We start from the raw sequence: 25,514 nt of genomic DNA, 5'->3' as shown, positions 1-25,514 counted from the left end.
GTAGGGACTGACTCTCTGAAAAGGCATTGACAAATTATTTAGGACTGTCCTTCAAGGCAACACTGGAAGTACATGAGGAAGACAGCTCATCACTTTTAGAGTCGAGCCATGGTTTTAATTTTAAACGTTTATCTCCCAGGTTGATCATGATCCATTGAACTTGGCTTTGAATGACTCTGGGCTATTCCAGATAAACTCACTTGTTCTCAAAGGAAAATGACTTATCAGTGTTTAGAGCATTCAGAATAGTACACATTTGACTTTGTTGGTGCTTTCAAAAACTGAATTTTAAATAATTTCAAACAGTGGAAGAAACCCTGGAATAAACATACATTTTATTTTCCAAGAACACCTTCTCGAAGGTGTCACAACTAACTTGCATAAGTTTGCATCTGCTTTGTTAGGGAAAAAATCACTCCAATTATTTGATGATCACAGTTCATTTTTTAATTTGCATTTTTTAAAGATTTTTTGATGTGGACCATTTTTAAAGTCTTTATTGAATTTGTTACAGTATTGTTTCTGTTTTATGTCTGGTTCATTTGACCAGCTCCTAGCTCCCCAACCAGGGATCTTATCTCCCCAACCAGGGATTGAACCCACACCCCGTGCCTTGGAACTCGAAGTATTAACCACTGGACCACCAGGGAGGTTCCCTTTAATTTGTATTTTAAGTATGAGAGGTGTGAGATTTTTTTTTTCTCTTTTTGTTACCAATCTGATTACTGAAAGGCTGATTCTCCTTGACTCTCTAGAATAAGTCCTGTTTAAACACTGACTATGGTATGCACCATCACATATAATGCAACTCCTTTCTAAAACATCACAAGTGCCATGAATAATATTATTGCTTCACTGTTTCTCTCCTGCTAGGGTATCAACTTCATAGAGCAAAAACTTTCTCTCTTGAGCTCCCATAAAGAGGACATATTGCATTCAGAAGAACTCAATAACTATACAATCAATTAAAGAGGAAACAATTTGATTAGTGAGCTAATTCTACTAAATGTAAGTAGCTGACTCTTTGCGACCCCATGGATTATACAGTCTCTGGAGTTCTCTAGGCCAGAATACTGGAGAGGGTAGACATCCCTTCTCCAGGGGGTCTTCCCGACCCATGGATCGAACCCAAGTCTCCCACATTGCAGGCAGATTCTTTACCAGCTGAGCCACCAGGGAAACTCAAGAATACTGGAATATTCTCAAGAATTCCTATCCCTTCTCCAGTGGATCTTCCTAACCCAGGAATCGAACTGGGGTCTCCTGCATTGCAGGTGGATTCTTTACCAGCCAAGCTACCAGGGAAGCCCAGCTTAGCTGCAGATAACAGAATTCAGAATTTTTATATCACTAGCATATCATCTAGAGGGCTTTCCCAGTGGCTCAGCAGTAAAGAATCTGCCTGCAGTGCAGAAGACACAAGTTCAGTCCCTGGGATCAGGAAGATCCCCTGGAGGAGGGCATGGAAACCCATTCCAGTATTCTTGCCTGGGAAATTCCATGGACAGAGAAGTCTGGTGGGCTACAGTCCTTGGGGTCACAAAGAGTCAGACACAACTGAAGTAACTGAGCAATATCATCTAGATTCCTAGAGCTTAGGATCTATGGTCAGGGTTAAGAGACAATCAGTAATCTTATACCCTGTTGGTGGACAAGAGAATTAGCACATCCTTCTGGAGGAAAATTTGTTAATATGTATCAAATCTTTGCAGATATAAATGCCCTTTGATCTAAAAAATGTATGTAAAGAAATAAGGATAGAATATTTTTTTACTTGTTTATTTTAAATTTTTTAAACTTTTTATTTTATATTGGAGTATAGCTGATTAGCAATGTTGTGATAGTTTTAGGTGGAGAGCAAAGGGACCCAGCCGTATATATATTCATTCTCCCCAAACTCTACTCCCAGGATAGAATACTTTCATGTCGTCATGTGAAAGACGTTCAGTTGTGTCTGACTCCTTGTGACCCCATGGACTATACAGTCCAAGGAATTCTCCAGGCAGAATATTGGAGTGGGTAGCCTTTCCCTTCTCCAGGGGATCTTCCTAACCCAGGGATCGAACCCAGGTCTCCCACATTGCAGGCAGATTCTTTACCAGCTGAGCCACAAAGGAAGCCCAATACTTTAGATGTGTGCAATAGACTGTTTTTGTCCTCTGACCCCAAATTTATATGTTGAAATCCTAGCCCCGCCGAGTGAAGTTATTAAGAGGCAGGCCTTTGGGAGGTGATAAGGTCATGAGGGTGGAGCCTTCCTGAGTGGGAAGAGTGCCCGAATCAAAGGGACTACTCGAGACGTACTAGTATTTTTGTTTTCTAAAAAGCTTGTGTATCATCTCTAAAGTGTTAAGCGATTGAATTATAGATGACCTTTTCTTTCTCTGATTCACTATTTTGCAGTAACAATTTTTTAAAGGAACAATTCAGTTGGTATATTTGGTGGGGGATAAGAATTTCCATGAAAAACTATAAACAAGTGTAAAAGCTATAATGAAGGAACACTGAATTTAAATTATTTGAAAAGTAGGTGCAAATATGAGTAAGTGAAACTTTATGAGAAGTTATGAAATAAGTCAGCTGTACAGTATTGTCATGGGATATTATGACATGTAATAGGAATTGTGGGAAAATTTAAGAATGAGTAGAAATAAATGAAGGTGTTACAGAAGAGGCTGTAGTCTGTCTTGATAACAACACAGTGTCTATAAGAACATCTGCTTTTGTAGCCCCAAAATACCTTGATTTGAATCCTGGATCCTTACTGATTAGACTCACGAGTATAAGATTTTTATGGAGATTAAAAGACTTTTAAACTCACTTGTTTCTATGTAGTAAGTACACAATGAATTAAGCATTTCTTAGTTATTGTGGTCTAATAATATTTGAGAAAATAAGTCTGTTTACCAAGCTAAGCCATATCTTTCTATTGCCACGGATATGCTCAAGTAAGTCACAGTTAATACATTATTTGTACCAGAAACCATCTGCTTTCTCTGAAACCTTGACTCACAGAAAGTCATGGGGAAGTTGGATATATCCCCGACTTGACTGAAAATGTCTTGAGCAGATCTTTGAGATGCCTTTACCAACAATCTTTAGAGTAACTACAAGTGTTAAAGTAATTAAACCAGGAGGCCATTAGGCGGGTGTCTCTAATGACTTGATAACCTCGGTAAGCACACCTAAGCCAGAGCCTTGTACTTCTAACTGCATGCTCACCCAGAAAATAAAATTTAAGTACAATCAATCACAAACAGCCAACCGGGTTTTCCCAAACAAGACAACCACTAAAGCTGTAGCCAATCACATGATTTCCTTGTTTTGCTGCTGTATTTTCTCTATGAACGCCTAGCTCCTGTTGGTTGGAATGCCCCTCAACACTTTTGGTTTGGTGCTACCTGATTTGTTTCGATATTTGCTCGAATAAAGCTTTGAGGAATTTCCCTGGTGATCTGGTGGTTAAGACTCTGCATTTCCACTGCAGGGGATGTGGATTCAATTCATGATCGGCAAAACTAAGATCCCACGTGGTGCACAGCGAGGCAAAAATAAGTAAATAATTTTAAAACCTTGGAAATTTTTATATGCCTCAGTTTATCTTGTAACATAGATATTGTCAGAGTTTAATGGTAGGTGTTCAAATTATAACTTTGCATCTAAAAATACAACCCAGTTAATATTCAGCGTTTGTCATGATTAGGAGAATATTCACCCTTTAAGCTGCTTTCTGCCTTCTTTCAATTTGGATCCCTTCAGGATGCTGTTCTACCCTCTTCGGCACAGTGCTAGTTAGTCACAAACCTTGGGAAAATCTTACACCAATAAGTACGGGTAGCAACATACATTTTTCAAGTGTCCAGAGAGTGACCAGAAACGGTCTCATGTTCAGATCTTGCCACCCACAGCTCTCTGCACTGATTCATTCCCTGCCAAAACATTTGGTTTTGGTCCTGGAGATACTCTGCTCTGGTTTTTTGAAGGTTGTTTTCTTTTTTTTTTTTCTATTGAAGAAAAACAGAACACTCAGTGTGAAATAAACAATAACAAAGTCAGTACACAACAGACTTGCCTAAGTTTGGATCCCTAGAACTGTGTGGCCTTAACTGAAATCACAGCTGTTGGAGGGAAGAAGAAAGTGAAGATTACAGAATTAAAACAAAATATAATGTGTCTCTCCCTATTTGTCAGCCTGTACTTTGTAAAGGCTTTCTTTGCACTTGTTTAGAATGCTCCCTGGGGTATTTATTCTTTGTAGTGTATAATTTTCTAAATCAGTGCAGAATAGACATTTTTATAACAGTTTTAAATGCAAAGCAGTAGTTTGGAAGGGATACCCCTGTTGATTCCTCTTAATTCTTTCAGTCCTTTCCTTGTCGTGGAATAAAAATAGTAAGGAGAACCATGGTGGCGACATGTAAAAAAAAAAAACACTTGGAGATTCTGGATGATTCTGAGCTGCCCATTATGGAGGGAGGTGTTTCATAGAGCATTATGCCCAGTCCCTGTCGAGATGGTCTTCCACCACCACACTTTTTATTTTGTTTTTTAAGTTTTTACTCTTTCAGAAAAATAGAAATAGTATAAATTAGGGAAAACCAACTAAAAATTGGGACAGCCACACGGGTGAAATTTTAACAGGTAAGCAAAGAGAATGAATGGAAATGTCAGATTGTTATTCAGGAGTTGGAGGTAGCAGCTGTACCAAAAATGTAGCCAACCAAGAGCTAAAGAGAGTCAACAGGTATGTTTGAACCCAGCCTCTTATCAGCTGCCTTAGCTGAAGCTGCCAGGTCTGCTGTAGACACAAGTTTCCTGGCTAGGATCTCAATGGGCTTAAGGAAGGAACCCTGTATCCTGTAGCATCCTGCCCTGTGAAGTTTGCAGTGTTGGATTTTAAACAAAATAGATGCTAAAATGTGTTAGAAAAAAAGGAGTGAATTTTTTTTTTTAGTGTTTATCTATTTGGCTGGTCTGGGTCTTAGTTGCAGCACATGGAATCTTCGTGGCATCATGCAGGATCTTTCCTTGTGGGGCACAGACTCTCAAGTTGTGACACACAGACTCAGTAGTTGTGGTTCATGGGCTTAGTTGCTCCATGGCACGTGGGATCTCTGTTCCCCGACCAGGGATTGGACCCACGTACCCTGTATTGCAAGGCATATTCTTCACTGGACCACAAGGCAAGTCCCAAGGAGTGAATTTTGATTGACTTGACATTTTCCTGATTTTTTCTGAAAAGTATATAGGAATTTTGGATAACAAAGTAATCTTTGGTTGCAAATGACTTTGATATCAGAATAATGTAGATTAAACTTATGTTTTTCATTAGCAATATAGACCCCCCCATATTGATTTGCTTAAGACAGCTGTTTAGTCTTCTTGGGCTCCCATAACAAAATGGCATTGTCTGCATGGCTTCAACAGCAGAAATGGGTATTCTCAGAATTCTGATCACAGACTGTTTCTGGTAAGGCCTCTCACTTTGGCTTGTAGGTGGCCACCTTCTCCCTGTGTCTTCACATGGCCTTTTCTCTGAGGCCTCTGGGGTCTCCTCTTTCTCCTCTAAGGATAGCAATCCCATCGGATTAGGGCCACACCCTTATGACCATCTCTAAGCAAACACTGAGTCCATAACAACTGAAGAAAAAACAAACTGAGGCATTTTAGTTTTTCCTTCTTCTTCTTCCTTTTTTTTTTTTTTTTTTGTACAACATGCCTAAAATAAAACTTGCTTGCTCCTGGATTTATACCATGAGATTCTAAATAACTTAAGAACTACAGTTCTCCTGCTTGGTAAGACTAATCAATAGTAAAATTGAATACAGACAGTTCTGTTCTTCTTAAGAGGCTGACTTAATTGAAAACGACTTCACCTTTCTTCTCAGGCCGGGAGACAGCTATTTTATAACCCAGAATAAATAAAGTGCAGCACTTTGTCGCCATATTGGTTTCTTCCCCAGTGACCTGGAGGAGCTGCAGTGCCTTTTGAAGATGCCATTCTCGGGAGAGACAGCTCCACAGGGAAAATGAAGCCAGTACACTGTTATTGAAAGCGGAATTTTATTTTCACGGCTGCGCTGGGTCTTCATTGCCGCACGCAGGTTTTTCTCTGGGGGATGGGCGGGAGCTACTCTCTAGTTGCGGTGCCTGGGCTTCTCATGGTTGTAGCTTGTCTTTTTACAGATCACAGACGAAAGGGCGTGCAAGCTTCAGTAGTTGTGGTGCGTGGGCTCAGTAGCTGTGGCTCCCCAGCTCTAGAGCACTGGCTCAGTAGTTGTGGCATGACTCTTAGTTGCCCCGTGGCCTATGGAATCATCCCGGACCGTGTCTTCTGCATTGGCAGGTGGATTCTTACCTACTGCTCTACCAGGGAAGTCCAGAGAAGGCTTTACTAATACTGAATGATGGCAGACTGCACCAAAATTGCAGATATTATCTCCTTTGTATAGAATTTCTCCTTTGATGACTTCCCTGGTAGCTCAGATGGTAAAGTTTCTGTCTACAATGCAGCAGACCCAGGTTTGATCCCTGGGTTGGGAAGATCCCCTGGAGAAGGAAATAGCAACCCGCTCCAGTACTCTTGCCTGGAAAATCCCATGGATGGAGGAGCGTGGTAGGCTACAGTCCATGGGGTCGCAGAGAGTCAGACACGACTGAGCAACTTCACTTTCACTTTCTCCTTTGGTAAGTTTATCTATTGGATGGTTGCTTTTCCTGGTGACTGGTAATTAATCTTTTATATGACCTCAGATCCAAAGTGATGAGCTCTCTGATAAACAAATGGGAAAGGTGCCATATGTCTTCCTACCTAGAAAGGTAGATCTATGTATCATTATTATTCTGATCTTCACCATGCACATTGATTTTGTAACTTTGAGTACCGCCTGATTTCAGCATTCAGAAATAATGTATTTCAATTCAGTTTTTTAAGGTGAATATAATATTTTAAGGATTACCATTATTCACTCCCCAAAACACGTTTGCAAGAGCTTATCTTTTTAATCATCTATGAAAAAGGGAAAAATCAGATATTCCTTATCTTTTGCTTTATAAATAAATTTAACTTATATCAGGATTGTAACTCATTTCAGTGGTGTTTAAGGAGATACTATTTCAAATTTTGTTTTAAACATTTGCTTCTTTGCTTGATTCTTAGTTAATATAGCTATTTTCAATTTCATAAATATATATGTACACTTGCACTTACATATATGCATATTAATCATATAAAACAAAATCCTAATGAGACCAACCTTAGTTCCTTAATGATTCATCCATTCAATTTTTGTGGGCCCTGGAACCATGGTAACAGAACTTTGCCTTGAGTAGGTGCTGGATAAGCTCCTGATGATTGATTCCTCTAACAGAAAGGAATCAATCCTTTAGTTCAGTCCTTTAACCATTATTAATGTATACCTAGCACTTTGGTAAAGGCTTGGAGGCTGGCATAAAAAATAAATAGGAATATAAATCATTTGCCTGAAAAGGGTTATAACCTAGTTGAAAGATCATCTCAGGAAAGTAGGTTAAAATGTTCCTGAATATATAAACTTTATTTGTATATATACTGTAATAGACACATCTATGAAATTGCTGTAGAAAATTCAAAACAAGATGGGGAATGGTAGTTTTAAGGCCACTATCTTTTTTTAACTTTTTATTTTATATTGGAGTATAGCCAGTTCACAGTGTTGTGATAGTTTCAGGGGGACAGTACAGGGACTCGGCCATACATATACATGTGTCTTGTCTCCCCCAAACTCCCCTCCCATCCAGGCTGCCACATAACATAGAGCAGAGTTCTCTGTGCTATGCAGTAGGTCATTAAGGCCATGGTCTTTTAAAACTGAGGGACAGTGGTTTTAAATCTGTTGTCTCTGTGATGATGCTCATGCCATTCCCACATGGCATGGCTAGCTTCCTATAAATCCCTGACCTTGACTCTCAAGTGGGCTTTAGTCCTGCTTGGCGGTCCCACCGTAGTTACTGCCCTTGTTCGTTTAGTCTTCCACACTCTGGATTCCTTCACTGAGTTTTTTCTTCTCTTCTAAAACCTCCAATACCTTCTGCCCTGTCTTTACTCCCACCTTCCTGTTCCACTGGGAAAGGGAAACAATTAGAGGAGGACATCGCATCACCTCTGTGGCCAGAATTTGCCCTTGTTCATGCTGCCTCCTTGCCTCTGTCAGGGGCCCGTCCTCCACTTACACACTGGATCTCACTGCCTCCTCTGCCAAAGCGAAAACAGCGTTCTAGCACTTCTGTCCTCTGGTTCATAGATCGTCACATTTTTTTTCTCCCTCTCTACTGACTCATTCCCATCAGTATTGATATTTGTTATTTCTCCTACTTTAAATGAAAAAAAAAAAACAACTTGACTCACTTTTCCTACCACCAGTCACCCCATTTGTTTCTTCCCTTTGTTGAAAAAGTCCTTAAAAGAATTGTCTATACTTACTGTATCCAGTTTCTTTCCTTTTAATCTCTTTTAACTCCAGTATGACTTTATCTCCAGCAAGCAGCTGAGTGGGCTCTTGTCAACAACGACCTCCAGGTTGTGAATCCACGTGGCGGTGCCAGCCTTCCGTATTTGACTGATGAGCAGTATCTGATGCAGTTGACCACTTCCTGCTCCTCGAGACACTCACCTCCTGGAAACCAGGAGTCATTCTCCACTTTGCAGTTGTTCTCCACTCTTTGGAAGCTGAGGCACTTTTGTAGTTGGAGTGCCCTCACATATGTTGATTTCCTTGGCACTGTCATCCAGACTTACCAACTTATATCTATTTGTTTTCTTTTGACCATGCTACAAGACATGGAGGATCTTAGTTCCCTGAGCATGGCTTGAACTCACGCTCCTTTTAGTGGAAACACAGACTCTTAATGACTGGACCGACAGAGAAGTCCCTGCCACCTTGTATCTTTAACCCAGATCTTTCTGTCAAACTTTCAGACCTTGAGCCCTCTTCCAAATTCTACTTGGATGTTTCATATCATCTCAAGCTTTACACATTCAAAACATGTAAAACTTCGGTATAATCTATAAAAATATTGAATCACTAATTGCACACTTGAAACTGATATAATGTTGTGAGTCAACTATACTTCAATTTAAAGGAAATGTAAACTTTTTTATTTTTGCCTCCTGTGCACTTAGCCCTCTCCCCTGTGTATCACCTGATGAGTACATTATCCTTCTCATAGCTCAGACCCAAAGCCTTTGGCATCACTGTTGGCTCTTTCTCAGCCTTATCAAAGCTATCAGCAGATTTAGTTGATTCTACTTTGAAAACATATCCAGAATTGGACTTTTTTTTTTTTTTTTTTACCATTTCTATTGCTGCTGCTCTGATTTAACCACCATCATCTCTCCACGTGAGTTACTGTGAGCATCTCCAACTGATTCCCCTGTTTTTACTTCAAAGTCCCCAAAATCTTCTTTTCAGTTCAGTAGCCATCACAGTCCTTTTAACATGTCAGACCACATCACTCCTCTGCTGACAACCCTCCAGTGATTTTCATTTCACTTAAAATAAAAGCCACGCGTCTTGACTCTGAGCTACACAGTCAGGTATCACCTGAGAGCTCTGACCTCATCTTTTGTTAGCTTCCCTGGTCCCCTCCACTCAGCCACTCTGAGCTCCTTGTCCTGTCCGAGCTCCTCTGACCTGCTCCCACGTTAGGGCCTCTGCACTGGCTCTTCCCTCTGCCTGGAGTTCAGGCACCTGCATTCTCTTACCTCTTCATGCTTCTGTCCAAACGTTACCTCTTCAAGGCAGGCTACGTATACTACCATGGAAAATTGTCCCTGCCCCGTCACCTGACACCCTGGCTTTCCCTACCATGTTTTCCACAGAATTTGTCTCTAACATGTTATATACTTTATTTGATTATTATGTCTATTATTTATAACCTGCCTCTCCCCCTCTGGAATGTAAGCCCTTAGAGGGCAGGGAATCTTAGTTTCTGTTGGTCATTGATGTAATCCAACTGTCCAAAACAGTGCCTGGCACATAAATAATGGATGGATGGATGAACAGATAGGTGGGTGGGTGGATGGATAGATGCGTGGGTGGGTGGATAAAGAGATAATTGAAAACTCAAAAGAGGCTTTCCCTAAATACCTCATTTCACACTGCCAGTCCATCTTCTGCTCATGGCCACTCTATTCATATAACTTTGTTTTACTTTATTCCTTATTTGAAATCATCAACTATCTTGCTTATGATATCTCCTCTACTGGAATATAGGTTAAACTTTGTGAGGGTAAGAACGTGTGATAGTAAGCATGTACTTAATAAATATTCATTAAATTAACCCATTTGAGAAAGGAAACTTGAATTTCTCAAATCAGTTAACTACATATGTAAATTTTATTTTATGACAAATCTGTGATTATTTGCTTATTCAGTCTGATTCAGTGTTCAGTTATCAGGATACATAAATGGTTGTTACATTCTTTTTATCACTGTGGTTTGCTTTGGTTTGCTATTAAAGAATTCTCAGACTACCCTTGATACTTTAGAATAAACTACCAAAGATTTTTTAAAAGATCAGTGATAGGTAAGTGTTAATAAAGCAGAAAGCTCTGATCTTGTTTCTGAAAGTACCTCACCATATCTTTGTCTGAGTAATTCCATTTTAAGACTCAATGGTTATAGTCCTACTTGAGTCATTTAAAATCATAGAAAAGCATAGCAAGTTTTATAGGAAATTATTATGTACAGGAAAATGGATCAGAAACTCATTAAAATTTTAAGCTCTCTTTTCTGCAGTCTTTTATAATAGGTCATTTAAATTCTTTACACTTTTCAATTTCTTTAAAAAATACTTCAAATTGGAAGTCCTTCATATTTAAGAAAAATCCATTGTAGACTTGAAAACAAACTATGGATTTCCCTTATATGTTATTAACTATTAATGGTCTCTGAATGAAAATGGAAAACTATAATTTGCTATTTACATTAATAAAATGCGTTAAGAAATTAAGAAATGAAGAAATTGATGCCTGAAAATTCAAGTTACTATTAATCATTATCAGAATTCTATTTTTATTCTTATTTGAGTGAATTTCATTTTGCTTTTTAACAGTAGATATTCCATCATTAGCACATTTTTAATTAACTGTATGTAAACATTGTTGTAGCCATTAAAAGGATTAGCTTCACTCTTAATTCATTAAGTTATTGTTTGGGAGGCAAGCTCAAAAGAAAGCCATAAATTTGTGATAATTTGTTTTTCCTACTTCATGACCAGAGATTAGGGGGTTTTGTTTTGTTTTTGAGCTTCCACGTATAAGTGAGAGCAGACCGTCTTTCTCTTACTTCACTTAGCCTAATGCTCTCAAGTCCATCCGTGTTGTTGCAAATGGCAGGATTTCCTTCTTTCTCAGGGCTGAATAGTACTCCTGCGTGTGTGCATGTATATCTCACATCTCTATTATCCATTCATCTGTTGGTGGACACTTAGGATGTTTCCATGTCTTGACTATTGTAAATGATGCTGCTATGAACCTAAGAGTCTAGATATCTCTTTGACGTAGTTGTTTTGTTTTGTTTGGATATATGCCCAGAAGTGGAATTGCTGGATCCAAAGAGATTTTTTAGTTAGTGATCTCCTACTTGACAATAATTATTTTATGACAGCCTTAGGTCTAGTGATTCTAGAAGACTATGAAAAAATAATAATTGCTCCTGCTATAAACTTAAAACATATCTCTGACCAGCGTTTAGGGGCTTCCATGGGCCAGGCTTCCAAGATGCCAATGGAGCTTCTTTGGGTTGTGGGGAAAATCAAGTCCTGTGGCCTCAGAACTGCCCACAATCCATCCTGCTGAACCTGCCAGCTGGGCTCCTATACGGCTTGCTGTGTAAAGCTCCTTATCTAAGGGAAGCATGGTTGGTCATAGGAGGTGAGCCAGGTGGGGAGTCACACTCTGAACTGTAATCTTAATCTAAGAACATAAAATCATCATCTGTTGTCCTGGTTATTATAGGCTAACCTTCACCACCTCTTTATTTTTCTTTTCTCAGTGTTCCCTCTTCCTACCACTCCAGGGTCTGAAAAGTTGGTCATTGGGAAAAAGAGAAGAGATTTTCATGGGATCCTATATAGAGTTGTACATTTAAAATTTAGGTCTTCCAGTGGTTTAAATATATGTGTTGTGTGTGTGTGTGTGTGTGTGTACACACTACACTTAAATTCTGTATCCTCCAAGAAATTTTTAAGAAGTCCCTGAGAGAGATGAGAGATTGTGTCATTAAAAAAAAAAAACTTGGATTTCTATTTTAGGGATCAGAAACTCTCTCCAATAGTGGATTGATTATACTCAAGAAAATCCTATTTCCAGTAGTAAAACTGAGTCTAATTAAAACTGCATCTTAGGGAAAAGGGCACCAACATATATTGCAGTTTAAAATGGCAGAGCCCATTTGGACAGTAGTTTGGAATAGAATTTTAAAAGATCTTGATAACTCATGGCTTACTCATGCTACCTCTGGGAATCTATCCCAAGGAGAGAATCCTAAATAGAAAGAGGCTTTTTGTACAAAGATTTTTCAAAGCAGAATATTTATCATAATGAAAAAACCTCTAAACCTAAACATCGAAAAAGGGGTTGAATTATCGAGGTAATTTTTTAAACGGTAGAGTAAAAAGAAGTGTATCACATGAAAAACTACTATATTACTTTAAGAATTGGATATGAATTAGGTACATTATGGTTATAGCTATGGGAAACAAATTTATATATTATTTAAAATGATATTTCCATTTTTCCCCTGAAATACCGTTCACATGGTCACACATTGACATATATACACTACCATGTGTAAGATAGCTAGCTAGTGAGAAGCTGCTGTTTAGCACAGGAAGCTCAGCTCAGTGCTCTGCGATGACCTAGAGGGGTGGGTGGGGAGAGAGGGAGGCTCAGGAGGGAGCGGACATATGTATACCTATGGCTGATTCCAGCTGTTGTACAGCAGAAACCAACACAACATTGTAAAACAGTTGTCCTCCCAGTAAAAATAAATAATTAAAAAAAAAACAGGATTGTGTTTCAGTGGTAGAACTATTAGGCAACTTTTACTGTTCTTCTTTAAAATTCATATTTCCATACGAGGAACAGCCCTCTTCTGTTATTAAAATTCATAATGGATGTCACGAATCGGATTTCATGCCTTTCAGTCCCCTTCCTGTCTACTGTGCCTTTGTCTAGGACCTGGACCTCCTTTCTGCGTATTGTGGATGAATCTACGTAACCATGGCTCTTCTGAACTCAGTCCTCACCCAGACAGTAGTCAGCTAGAACAGATTAACTATGGAAAATTCAGAAGTGAAGATGGGTTCTTTCTATTCCAGTTCCCCATCATCCTTCATGAGCAGTCCTGATGAAGAGTTCTTTGAATAAGAAGAAACAGCTCAGAAGAAATCCACTTGCCCACATTGTGAAAGAAACCCAGTGCTAGTTAGAGCAATACCTCTTTTTACTATTTCTGAGTTTACCTTTTTCTTTTTAACCTTGTGATTAAGCAAGTATTGCTTGATAGAGGACAAAATGTATCTGTAAATTTGCAAAGTATCAAATAATGAAAAATAACTTATTAAATGTTATCATCTTTAGTGACTGAGAAAACTCAAGGAGGACAAATATTAGAATAGAAAGTCATTGCTTTCATGATACCCAGCAGCCATGAATATAGTTTTTAATAGTTATAAGATATATTCCTTGGTTCTTTCTTCATGCAAAACATAGTATGTTTTGGAATTATGTCATTAAAAAAAATTTTTTTTTTTAATTTTTGGCTGCATTGGGTCTTAGTTGTGGCATGAGGGCTTAGTTGCCCTATGGCATGTAGGATCTTAGTTCCCCAACCAGGGATCAAACCAGAGTCCCCTACATTGGAAGATGGATTCTTAACCACTGGGGCACTAGGGAAGTTCCATCTTCTATTATTAATTAAAGTAGATTTGGGGGTGGATATGGCAGTGGCCAAGTCTTTTTCACTGAAACACAAGAACTTGGCATTTCAACCCCGTGTATGTTTCCTGATTTCCATTTGTTACAAGTTTTTATGTTGTGTAAACGTATTTCAGTAGTTCATCTTTACTTTCATTGCTTGGAGTGCTTTCATAAAGCACAATGGCCTTTTTCTAGTTCAGAAATGGGTGTATGTGGCTGAGCGCCCAAAGGTTTCCCATGTTGGAAATACTAAGATGGTGTTTTGTGATAAAGAACCAAATCGAGGAAAAACAACTGTGACAGCCGTTATTCCGTGTATGTTTGTATTTTGAGGGGGAAAGAGAAGGAACACTTGTTTCTTTTTTTATTTTTCCCCCCTTTTTCCATTTTAGACAAAGCCCGTTGCATTTGCAGTTCGGACAAATGTCAGCTACAGTGCAGCCCACGAAGACGATGTTCCCGTGCCAGGCATGGCCATCTCATTTGAAGCAAAAGATTTTCTGCATGTTAAGGAAGTAAGGAGAGTAACTGCAATTTCTAGCTGCATGATTTTTTTTTTTACCTTGAAATATCACTTCTTCTCATTGCTATGAAATAGCACGTGTACAGCCATGATTATATAACATACACATGAAATCAGTGCCTCTCAACCTTTTCCAAAATAAATATAATCTTTTTAAAGAAGAAAAAAGTCACAGGCTTCTTGGAATAACCTCAAGGCTCCCCTGGGCTCTGTGACCCAGAAATCGAGAACCACTGGAGTAGATGATCCTTTTTTTATACTTAACCTGTACTTTTCCTTTTAATGTTTAACCTTGACCATGTGTCATTTGTCGCTCATGTCCCAAGTTTAAGCATCTGGGGAGAGTTTAATAATAGTATCTAGAATTCACGGTCTCTTCTCTGTGCTAACAAGGTCTAAACTCAGGCCGCTGGTGCACTTTCTCCTTCTTTGGTGGTGAAATGCTATAGAGGAAGGAGAAGTGGATGGAATTAGAGCCAATGAGACAAGAAATAGATATCAGGAACATCCCTTTTCCACCATGCCAAAAGCCTCCACTTTCCGTTAACAATGACTCAGTCTGTAAATTGGAAAAAATTCACTCTTAATTAAGGTTTATTTTGAGTCAACATTTATCAAAGCCTGCTCTGCCAGAGATTTCCCCTCCATAATGTTCTCAGGCTGTGAGCATGAGACTTTCTTGAACCTGTAGGAATTTACCATTGGAACACTTCCATCTAGGGAACAGTGTGTCCTAGGGAGCATATGTCAATGTAACTGCTCAGGCACTAAAGGCTATGAGCGAAAGAGGTGATGACTGCCACTGAAAAAGCCTAGAGAATATAGAGCCTACCATTTCTTTAACTTTTCAAAAGAGCTGTTATTTCTATTCAGCTAGGAAAAATTAAAAGTTAAAGTGTCAGTCGCTCAGTCGTATCTGACTGTTACCCCATTGGACTGTAGCCCACCAGGCTCTTCTGTTCATGGGATTCTCCAAGCAGGAATACTGGAGTGAGTAGCCATTCCCTTCTCCAGGGGATCTTCCCAACCCAGGGATTGAACCTGGGTCTCCTGCATCGCAGGCAGATTCTTTACCATCTGAGCCACCAGGGAAGGAAGTCCCTTGGCTAGGAAGGAAAAACAGAAAAAATTCTCAGAAGTACAACAAGCCTTAACTTTCACTTTACAACAGAAAGTTAGGTGAATCCAGGCTCCCATCCCAAGGGCTGATACTTAGAGAAAGAAAAGAAGAACAGAATGGATTTTCTTCTTTGAAATGCTGACTTTAAAAAAGAAAAAAAAAAAAAGCACAACATAAGAGTTATGAATTAAGTTTTGATTGAGCCAAAATGAGGACTATAGCCCAGGAGACAGCACCTTGGATAGCTCTGAGAAACTGCTCCAAAGAGGCAGGGGAGAAGCCGAGTATCTATGTGATTTTGGTGAAGGAGGAGTACATGCAATCAAGCACAGATTTTTGCAGAAGGTTTCTGCTGGTCATGAGGAGCAGTCATCATCAGGAAGAGCTTTAGTGCTTTCCTAGATATGAGGAGATGTAAGAATTAGGCTCATAAAATCAGCTCCTGAAAATATCTATCTGAAGACCTGTTCTGCCAGTTTTTTCAAAGCACAGGGTGCCTCATTTCTGTCCTCCACCCTGAACTCCTTTCAGGGAGTGTTGAAGGTCAGTGGCTGCAACAGCACATGATTTAATCCTTGCAGAGGTAGATGACAAGTGCCCGTTGCCAGTTTGTAGTTGACAGAAACGTTCAAGAACGGGCTTGAAAAATACTATTCATTTGAGGGACATCAAACCAGATCCTAAAGGTATAGGGTAAATACTCCAGGCACAAGAGAGAAATTACCAACATTCACATAAGTCGGGAAATCACTTGTGAACACCAGATTGTGGTCATTATAAACCTGTTTGCAACAAAGACACATTTTGCTCTGATATCAGATATTTCAGGTGAATGTCGTCAGTATTTTTCACTCATAATACTTCTAACTACTCTGATTATACAAGAGGAAGACATTCTGTAGCATTCCCTAGTTCCTAATGGTCTCTTGTCAGGAAGAGCTGTTAATCTTTGAATAGGAAGAGTTTACCCTCCTCGTGGTGCCAGCAGCTGCAATGGAATTCAGAAAATCTCACGGTGAGGAAAGTGAAGGCAGAGTCAAGCCAGAGATGGATTGTTGAGCATCCCGAAAATACTTCATTTTTAGCATACTCAACACCTGAACCTACAGGTTTCTTGACTTGTGATATTTGAGCCAGAGTTCTCTGTAATTGCCATAATACTTCTCTCCCCTGAAAAATGTTAACCGGGAAGATAAAGGATGTGAAGATTCATTTAACTTCTGTGCACTGATCTGAACAATTTTGATTTTCTGTTTAGAAATTTAACAATGACTGGTGGATAGGGCGATTGGTTAAAGAAGGCTGTGAAATCGGATTCATTCCAAGTCCAGTCAAGCTAGAAAACATGAGGCTACAGCATGAACAGAGAGCCAAGCAAGGGAAATTCTACTCCAGGTAGGAGACAAATATCAAGTGTTTGTGTCAGAGTTCAGACTGTATTATCATTCATGAACCGTTGGTTGCTGTAATCTCCAATCTTTATTTTGTGTTAGAAAACTTACATTGTATTCGTTTCTATAATGATGCAAAATCCATTGTCAATGACCATATTTTAGTATCACCAAGAATCTCTTTTGAGCGCCCACAAATAAGTCAAATAGAAGATGCTTTGTGGTTTGGAACATCCATCTCCGTTCACTAGTATTTTATAACTCTCGGGCTCTTTTAGTTCAGACTGGTGATACGGTTTACTGAGAGCATTACAAATCCTGTATTTTAAAAACATCACCCAGCCTCTCATTTTCATCCTCTTCAAAAGAGAATCAAATTAAGTGTTACCATGAAGGAAAGAAAAGAGCTAAGGTCATAGAGTATTAAATTCAGGCTTTAGTGCAGAGGAAATTCTGAAGCCCTAATCTTGCTGAAAATACTCTGGCATCAAGCAATCGTGGTGACTAATCCCAGTATCCGGAGCTGCCTGGCATGGTAAGAAGATGTTTTAGAAATGACAGTCTCAGAGACCAGCAAAGAGCAGCTCTTGTGGTCTCTGAGTTTCACTTTCACTTAAGAAACTCAATTTTCAGTTCTACCCACTGCTTAACACTTAAAGAGAAACTCGGTAAGAAAGCAGTTAAAATTGTCCTTGCAGATAGCAATTAGATGAGTTATATAATAAGCTGGGGCCAAATGATCTTTTTTCCTAGGAGTCTTAAGGCTGTTTGCCCCTCACCAGAATCTTTAGAAGGGCTCCTCGAATATGGAGTAAATGTGAAAATGACCCCCTTGCAGACAAGTACAGGAACACGATTTGCTTCTTCCAATGAGAGGATATGATATAGGCAAGTCTTTTCTTTAATGCAAATCACTAAGCTTTTGTTTCCTGAAGTTTATGTTTTATCTGTTTCTATGAGGACAAAAAATCCTTTGTCAAAGACCATATTTTAGTGTCGGCAAGAATTTTTTTTGAGTGCCCACACACAGGTCAAATATAAGATGCTTTGTGGTTTGGAACATCCATCTTCATTCACTAGTATTTTTTTTTTCTCTTTTTTTGCCTAAGTAGGTGAAAATATTGTTTTCTTGTTTTCTTATTCAGAGGTTTTTACATTTGTCTCCAAACATTTTAAATATACTTTTGTTTTGAGGGCATAGCTAGAATTCAGCAGTATTATAAAACTCAGATTTGTAAGTGAAAAAAAAAAAAAAATCAGCAGAAATCAAAAGCAGTAGAATTGGAGCCTGGCTCAAGAACATGACATTTTTATGGAATTAAACGTGAAGGGCAAATTTGCATTCTGGACATTTTGACTCTCTGCGCTGTTTGTCACAGTTTTACACAACTCAAATAATACTTTGTTAGGAAAATTCAAAGAGAATGTGAAATAAATTCAAAGACTTAATAGTTTAGGGGGGAAAAAAAAACTTCTGGAAGAAAATGTTTTGATCTTGCTAATGGGTATTTTTAAATAACTGCCAGAAATGGCTTCTCTAAATACCACTTTTTTACTACTTTTACATGGTGTCTGGTGTCCTTGTTAAACATGCTGGGGTATCTTTTAAGAACCTTAAAAAGCCACAGAGGCCTTCTGGTGGTTGCTTAAAGCTTTTGATGTTTGTCTTTTTTACGCATTAAAATGCCAGGATGGTAGCAACGAAATTCAGCCTGTCACTGGTATTTTAGTGGAATTTATATTTTCTTCTGAATAGTCATAAAATATTAAACATATATAAATATTTACAAAATCTCACCCTTGGATACATAGACACTGTAGCAGATTATGCCCACTAGACCTGGGCTTGGCAATGATAATAAACGTTTGGCCATAAGATTGTCTTGCTGACATTCCATGTCACTCTTAAAATATTCCTTTCCATCCATCTCTGTGAGGGGGTCATGTAGTGTATCATTTTGCATGCAGGTCACTGGTAAAAACATCAATGCCACTGATCTTATATTAACTCCAAAGTTTTTAAGACACTAAAGCATGTCTCAGATCAAACTTTAGAATTTGGTAGTTCTGAAGTTCAGATCATTCCTAAATGAGCCAAGTTGAACCCTCCATGTTAGCCATGTTTGAGAAATGTTCGAGGTATACTCTGAGAGTTAAATCATGGAACACTGTCACGCTCTCTCAGGTGTCTTTTAGAGAAGGGATCCCCAACCCCCAGGCCATGAACCAGTACCAGTCCCTGGCCCGTCAGGAGCCAGGTCCCATAGCAGAAGGTGAGCTGCACACAAGTGAAATTTCACCTATATTTACAGCCACTCCCCATCACTTGAATTACCTCCTGAGCTCCACCTCCTGCTCAAAGAACTCAGTAAATGTAACACACTTGAATTATCCAAAACCAATCCACACCCTTTGTTCCTTGGAAAAATTGTCTTCCATGAAACTGGTCCCTGATGCCAAAAAGGTTGAGGACCACTGTTTTAGAGGTTGGCAAATTTTATTATTGCTGTGTTGTTGGGTTTTCTTTTTAATAGATTGCTCATGAACACTTGAATACTGTACATCTTGGTACACAAAAAGAAGCAAGCTGCTTCTGGTGTACAAGAAAAAGGAGCAGGAACCCAATGAAAAAGAAACAAGTTTGGGTGTTAGCCTGCGGGTTCTATGCATTGCTTCCGAGAATCTTGAAAATGAGAAACAAAGGAAATCTTTGCTCTTAGTCTATTTGCGATCCTGGCAGAGTTTGACGGGTGCAGCAGGCACCCTAGTTTTCCTCAGTCTCTCAGGGCCTTTTCAAATTGAGCCTTGAATCTGAAACAAGAGACCTTGACACAGATGTTTCAAGCACTTCAGGAACCCACTGGGAAATTACCCTTTGCCTCCTTGGAGGCAAGGCAGATTTAAAGTTCAATAAAAACATAATGAGTAATCATGTTTATTGAGCAGTACAAATGTCTTCATCTCTGAAATAAGTGTCAGTTGTAATATAAACTTTTGCTTTACTCCAGTAAATCAGGAGGAAATTCATCATCCAGTTTGGGTGACATAGTACCTAGTTCCAGAAAATCTACACCTCCATCATCTGGTAAGTAGGTAGTAAGTGCTAAACAGTGCACGCTGCATTTCATGCTTTTCTCCGTCTTACCTAGCTGTGGGAGTGTCCATAGACCGAATCACTCGTTAACCCTCAAGATGTTCAGAGGGAGCAGAAATGAGAGTGGTGTTAGGAACAATATGGGCAACTTTCTGCCTTTGAAAAACCCAGACATGGTGTCAGTGTGTTCACGGTTTAGAAGATGATGAGCAGATCTAACTTTCTAGTCCCCTCTACACGGTTGTCCCTGGCACACTGTCATGGTCTGTAGATGAATGAACTTTCACCGTCAATCAGAGTGCCGTGGGAGGTGTTGGCCTTAGTGTTAAATTAAAAGAGAAGGATTAAAAAGTTTAGAAAAGTGAAAAGAAGGATAAAGTGATGATGGATTGATGGGTCTGACGTGAACTCTACCCAGGAAGCTCCTTGGAACATGGAGAAGACATACAGAGACACTGAACAAAAGATGGAAACACTTCCAGGAAGAGTAATGACTGTTTTCTTCCCAAAGCCCTGAAGAAGAATGTGAATTTCTGATTATTTTAGTATAAGTCAGTATTGTTCAAGACATACTTGAAAAATGATTCCTTGTCTATCTGCAATTCATTAACTGAATTTGTATTTGCTCAGCCTGGCAACTCTACCATTCTGTGTTGAACTTGGAGTTCTATATCAATAGGAGACAATTGGGTTGAATTGGGTGAAAATTTATGATTGGAGTCTTAGTTTGCTAAGAGATGCAATTGAGAGTCAGAGGAAGATGGTAAGGATGGGCCAGTGGAGCATTTGGGTGATTTCTAGGAAGCTAGAAGTGGGAAGAGGTCAAAGACAGAGACTTCTGCCCCTGTGGAGAAATGAAGGAACAGTATAATTGCACCATGACTGCCAGGTCTTAAGGGTCCCCCTTGTTACTGATGATTGTACCTTGTTCCCCGATGTTGGCAGCTTTCATAGACCCATCCCAGCTTCTTAGTTAAAACTAGAGGATTTGTTAAGTGAGCAAAGTCCGAGCACAATAAGAAATCAATTGTTTTAGAATGTATATTGATTTCCAAAGTCGAGTACTTACAACTAGCTATAATTCTAAGTTAAGTAAAATAGTATGTTTGAAATGAAACATCAGAGCCCTTTAGGTATGATGTGAGGTTGTCTTCCCCTGATTGGTGGTGATTAGATATTCCCTGAGTGCCCAATGGAAAGGAGGCTTCTCTCTACCCCTCAAATGGGTGGAGTTGCAGCAATTGTAGTGCAAACCTTGTTCTCTTCCTCTGTGTCTTCAAAACTGTCTCAGAGACTCCTGAGAACTGTCACTAGCTCCTCAAATAGGAAAATGCCAGTTCCTTGTGTTAAATAGCATCCCTGCCCTCAGATTGCCAGCCCCACTTCTGTCAACCCAGAAGTTTTCTGTTTCCTTTAATTGAAATGTAGCCTTCTCATCATCTTGACAATATAATGAGAGCTAATAACATGCATTTTGAAGAATGAGTGAGTGTGTTTCGAAAGTAACATTTCATTTCTGTAGCTGGATGTTATGTGTGTATGTGTTAAGTTGCTTCAGTCATGTCCAACTCTTTGCAATCCTATGAACTCTGTCCATGAGATTCTCCAGGGAGGAAAACTGGAGAATACTGCCATGCCCGTTAGTCATTCCTGAACATCAAGTTCAGTTAAGAGTTTCATATAATAAAGATGATTTTTTATTCAATATCCTGTGAGAACCCATAATGGAAAAGAATGTAAAAAAGAATGTATTATAGAATCACTTTGCTGTATGGGAGAAATTAACATGATATGTTAAATCAACTATACTTCAATTTTAAAAAGAAAAGTACAAATTATATTCTTTAACACATGGATAATTTTTGAAAAACAATCTCTTCATCATCATCACCTTACAACGTGCAAGTGCTGACATTTTTATTTGGTTAAAAAAAAAAAACAGTGTAAAGAAAAGAAAGAGATTTTTAACTTCACCCAAGTTTTATGCAGAGACAGTTTTATAATTTGGAATCACTTTTCTGAATACCAAGTGCAAACCACCCTGTGACTAAGTGAACTAGAAATATTAACCACCTACAAAATATGTAATAGATGCATTGTAGGCATGTGAGTGCTCAGTCTCTCAAGTCGTGTCTGACTCTTTGAGACCCCATGGAATGTAACCTTCCAGGCTTCTCTGTCCATGGATTTCCCAGGCAAGAATACTGGAGCAGGTTGCCGTTTCCTTCTCAGTTGGATCTTCCCGACCCAGAGATTGAACCCATGTCTCCTGCATCTCCCCCATTGGCAGGTGGATTCTCTACCCGTGAGCCACCAGTGAAGCCCTACTAAGTACGTTAGGCTCCTGCTGTGTTTTTGTATCAATACTACAATTTACCTAATAGAAAAACCTAAGAAAATTCTACAGAGCAGTTCCCCCAATCTTCTATAAAGAGGTTCCAGGGAAACCTGTTGAACCTATCAAATGTGGATTGGCCTCCAATGATTAATCGTCTTTTGTTTCCCAAGGCCCTGTCTACAAGTAAGCTCACCCATTATAAGACCAAAGAATAGAAGCACTTGCCCCAAGTAAATATAATTGGAGGGTCTCCAGGATTTGGGAAAGGAAAAATTTCCACCTCAGACTTCCGTGGTGGTCCGATGGTTAAGAATCCACCTGCCACTGCAGGGGACGTGGGTTTGATCCCGGGTGTGGGAAGATCCCACATGCTGCGGGTCTACTAAGCACACGCACCGTAACTACTGAGCCTGCAAGCCGCAACTCCAGAAGCCCATGCACCGAGAGCCCGTGCTCCACGGCAAGAGGGCCACCACAGTGAGAAGCCCGCACACCACAGCTAGAGAACAGCCCCTGTGCTCCACAACTAGAGGAAACCCAGGCCACAGCAACAAAGATCCAGCACAGCTGAAAATAAATGACCGTAAAAAGAAAAAGTAAAAAATTCCCACCTCACCCCTGGGGAACGAGGTAGTAGCTGGTTGCACAAAGCATACTGTATACCTACACGTGTGCGCAACCCTAGCACATCACTCAACTCGACCCAACTAAGATTACATTTGAATTTAGAGTTCAAAAAACATTTCCAAGGCTCTCTGCCAAAAGCAAAATAATTTTTAAAACTAAAGCATGCTCATGAAGAGGACAAAAATAAACTATTTTTAAAGGAGACAGTTTTCCCAAGTAAATACTAATGTTTGCCAAGGTATGCTGATGCAAGCATGAAATTTAAAAGGAGCATCTCACACCTCTCAGAATAAGAACCATCTGAGCCTATTAAAGTATATAGACTCATTTAAAGAGTCAAACACGCTTCTCAAGTTTTAGTAAATTTCTTGAATGTGTTTTGAAAGTAGCCAAATGATTTAGAATTCTGTGTCTCAGGACAAATGTAGATGCTTTTAGATCTAAGTTAACCAAAGTCAGGACTAGAAAACTGTGAAGTCTTCAGTTTGGGATTTTGAGCCCTTATATAAATGCAGGTAAATTGCAAACCTGACTCAGGCTGTGTGCGTGTGTGTGTGTGTGTGTGTGTAGCCAAACATCTGGGCTATGGCTCAGCTCAACTTTTTCTGCATTGCCATTCTTCCTTTAAATAAAAAACCCAATGGACCAATCATAAAATTCAGTTCCTGAACTTTACCATCCCAAGGTCCTGTCAACTCTGAAAGACCACTGAGTACCCTGAATTTCAGAGAGGCTGTCAAGGGTACTGTCCCTTGAATGTAGCCTTTATAAGTCCAATAACAGATTAGAAAGGTAGAGCATATTGAAATTGACCACCAAAAGGGAAACTGATTTGGGTGGCTGTTGTTTAGTTGCTAAGTCGTGTCAGACTCTCTTGTGACCCCATGGACTGTAGCCCATCAGATTTCTCCATCCATGGGATTTCCCAGGCAAGAACACTAGAGCGGGTTGCCATTTCCTTCTCCAGGGGATCTTCCTGACCCAGGGATGGAACCCGTGTCTCCTGCATTGGCAGGTGGATTCTTCACCACTGAGCCACCTGGGAAGCCCTTGATTTGGATTAAGACGTACTATAGCAGGGATTCCTAGTCAGTTAGGAACTGGGCTGTACTGCGGGAGGTGAGCAGCAGGCTAGCCAGCGAAGCTTCATCTGTATTTACAGCTACTTCCTATCACTCACGTTACAACCTGAGCTCCACCTGTTAGATCAGCAGCGGCATTAGATTCTCATAGGAGTGTGAACCCTAACCCCTAAAGTCAAGACATAATATCTTGAGATTACCACAAAATAGAAATAAAGTGCACAATAAATGCAGTGCCCTTCAGTTATCCCCAGACCATTCCCCCGACCAGGTCCATGGAAAAATTGTCTTCCCACAAAACTGGTTCCTGGTCCCCAAATGGTGGCAGACCACTGTACTGTGGGACTAATGAAAACCTGACCCACACCCTCTCCATCTTCTGCAGGAAGACACGAATAACATGCTCCCTAAACTGAGATTCAAGGAAGAGCCTCAATGGGTGGTGTACACGTCAGCATTAGTTCAAATCACTGGGCACGTTTCATAATGTTTCTGTTGTACAACACATGCTGATCCTAGAGCTTATCCAAAGGCACAGATGGGATAAAGAGAAAGACATATTTACTGGGCATATCTAACTACCTACCAGGAATTAATTCAGACCATTATGACTCATGGAGAAAGAGCACCCGACCTCAGCTTTATGCACGCAAGAGCTGATATTTGCAACACTGTGCTAACTGCCAGGTGTTTGCTCCATCCCAGTATTTCGACCTAATCAAATAAAGAGGAACAATTCAACAAGACAGCTCATTTTTGAAAGGCTGAGTGAATCATCTAACATCCATAATAACTTCAACATTGAAAAATAACGTGACGGCTTTCGGATGATCTCCGGTCATTTGGAAAGGTTCACGGTGCCTGTCGTGAGCCAGGGCAGCCAGTGTTTCACAGGGCATGGAAGCTACGGTGTTGAAACACCAAGCTGTCTGTCCTTTCACAAGAGTAATTTGGTCCTTAAATCTGAATGGACTGTGGTTTATGTTAAGAGAACGACATGAAAAGAGAGAGAAAGTGACATAAGTAATATGAGGTTTTCCTGGGACAAGTTGATTTCTTCTTTTCTTCTTCTACTTGATCCCATCTAAAGGACAGAATAATTTTCTAGTGGGCTCAACTCCATAATGTCTTCCTGAATCCTGACTCTTGAGGACATGACCCCACTCGGGAAGCTTAGGGAACTGGATGAGAGCACCAGGATCATTGCAGGATCTTAGCTGGAGAGGCAGCCTGGTGGAGCATATAGCGCCACAGAGGCAGAAGCAGATACTGAGCTTTTGTCAAAAACAAGTCCCTTCAACTCTGAGAATTTATCTTTTCAGTCTTGAGAAATAAGAGAGTTGCCGTTGATTATGCAAATACTTTCCAGCTCTGGT

At 39.7% G+C, this 25,514-nt stretch overlaps 1 protein-coding gene across 17 annotated transcripts in view; it reads left to right on the top strand.

Annotated features, from left to right (window-relative positions):
- CACNB2 (calcium voltage-gated channel auxiliary subunit beta 2) overlaps positions 1-25,514 on the top strand; it is a 464,597-nt gene that overhangs the window by 405,959 nt on the left and 33,124 nt on the right. For 13 of the 17 annotated variants that reach the window (XR_015139558.1, XM_086334123.1, XM_086334114.1 and 10 more), the window contains 3 exons: positions 14,356-14,478; positions 16,865-17,001; positions 20,006-20,082. The exons of 1 other annotated variant lie outside the window; for it this stretch is intronic. Coding sequence is in view for 13 of the 16 variants with exons in the window: in XM_086334114.1 (XP_086190240.1) it covers positions 14,356-14,478; positions 16,865-17,001; positions 20,006-20,082 (337 nt within the window). In the remaining 3 variants the exon portion in view is untranslated. Of the gene's footprint in view, positions 1-13,219; positions 14,255-14,355; positions 14,479-16,864; positions 17,002-20,005; positions 20,083-25,514 lie in introns of those variants that run through there. 3 more of the 17 variants (XM_086334127.1, XM_086334128.1, XM_086334129.1) reach the window with 3 other exon arrangements.

This window comes from Bos grunniens, chromosome 13 (genome assembly GCF_055505025.1).
Source record: "Bos grunniens cultivar Pamir isolate PY7600 chromosome 13, Bosgru_T2T1.0, whole genome shotgun sequence".
Classification (NCBI taxonomy): domain Eukaryota; kingdom Metazoa; phylum Chordata; class Mammalia; order Artiodactyla; family Bovidae; genus Bos; species Bos grunniens.
The sequence above is the reverse complement of the archived record's forward strand: the minus strand, read 5'-3'. Positions and strand labels throughout refer to the sequence as shown.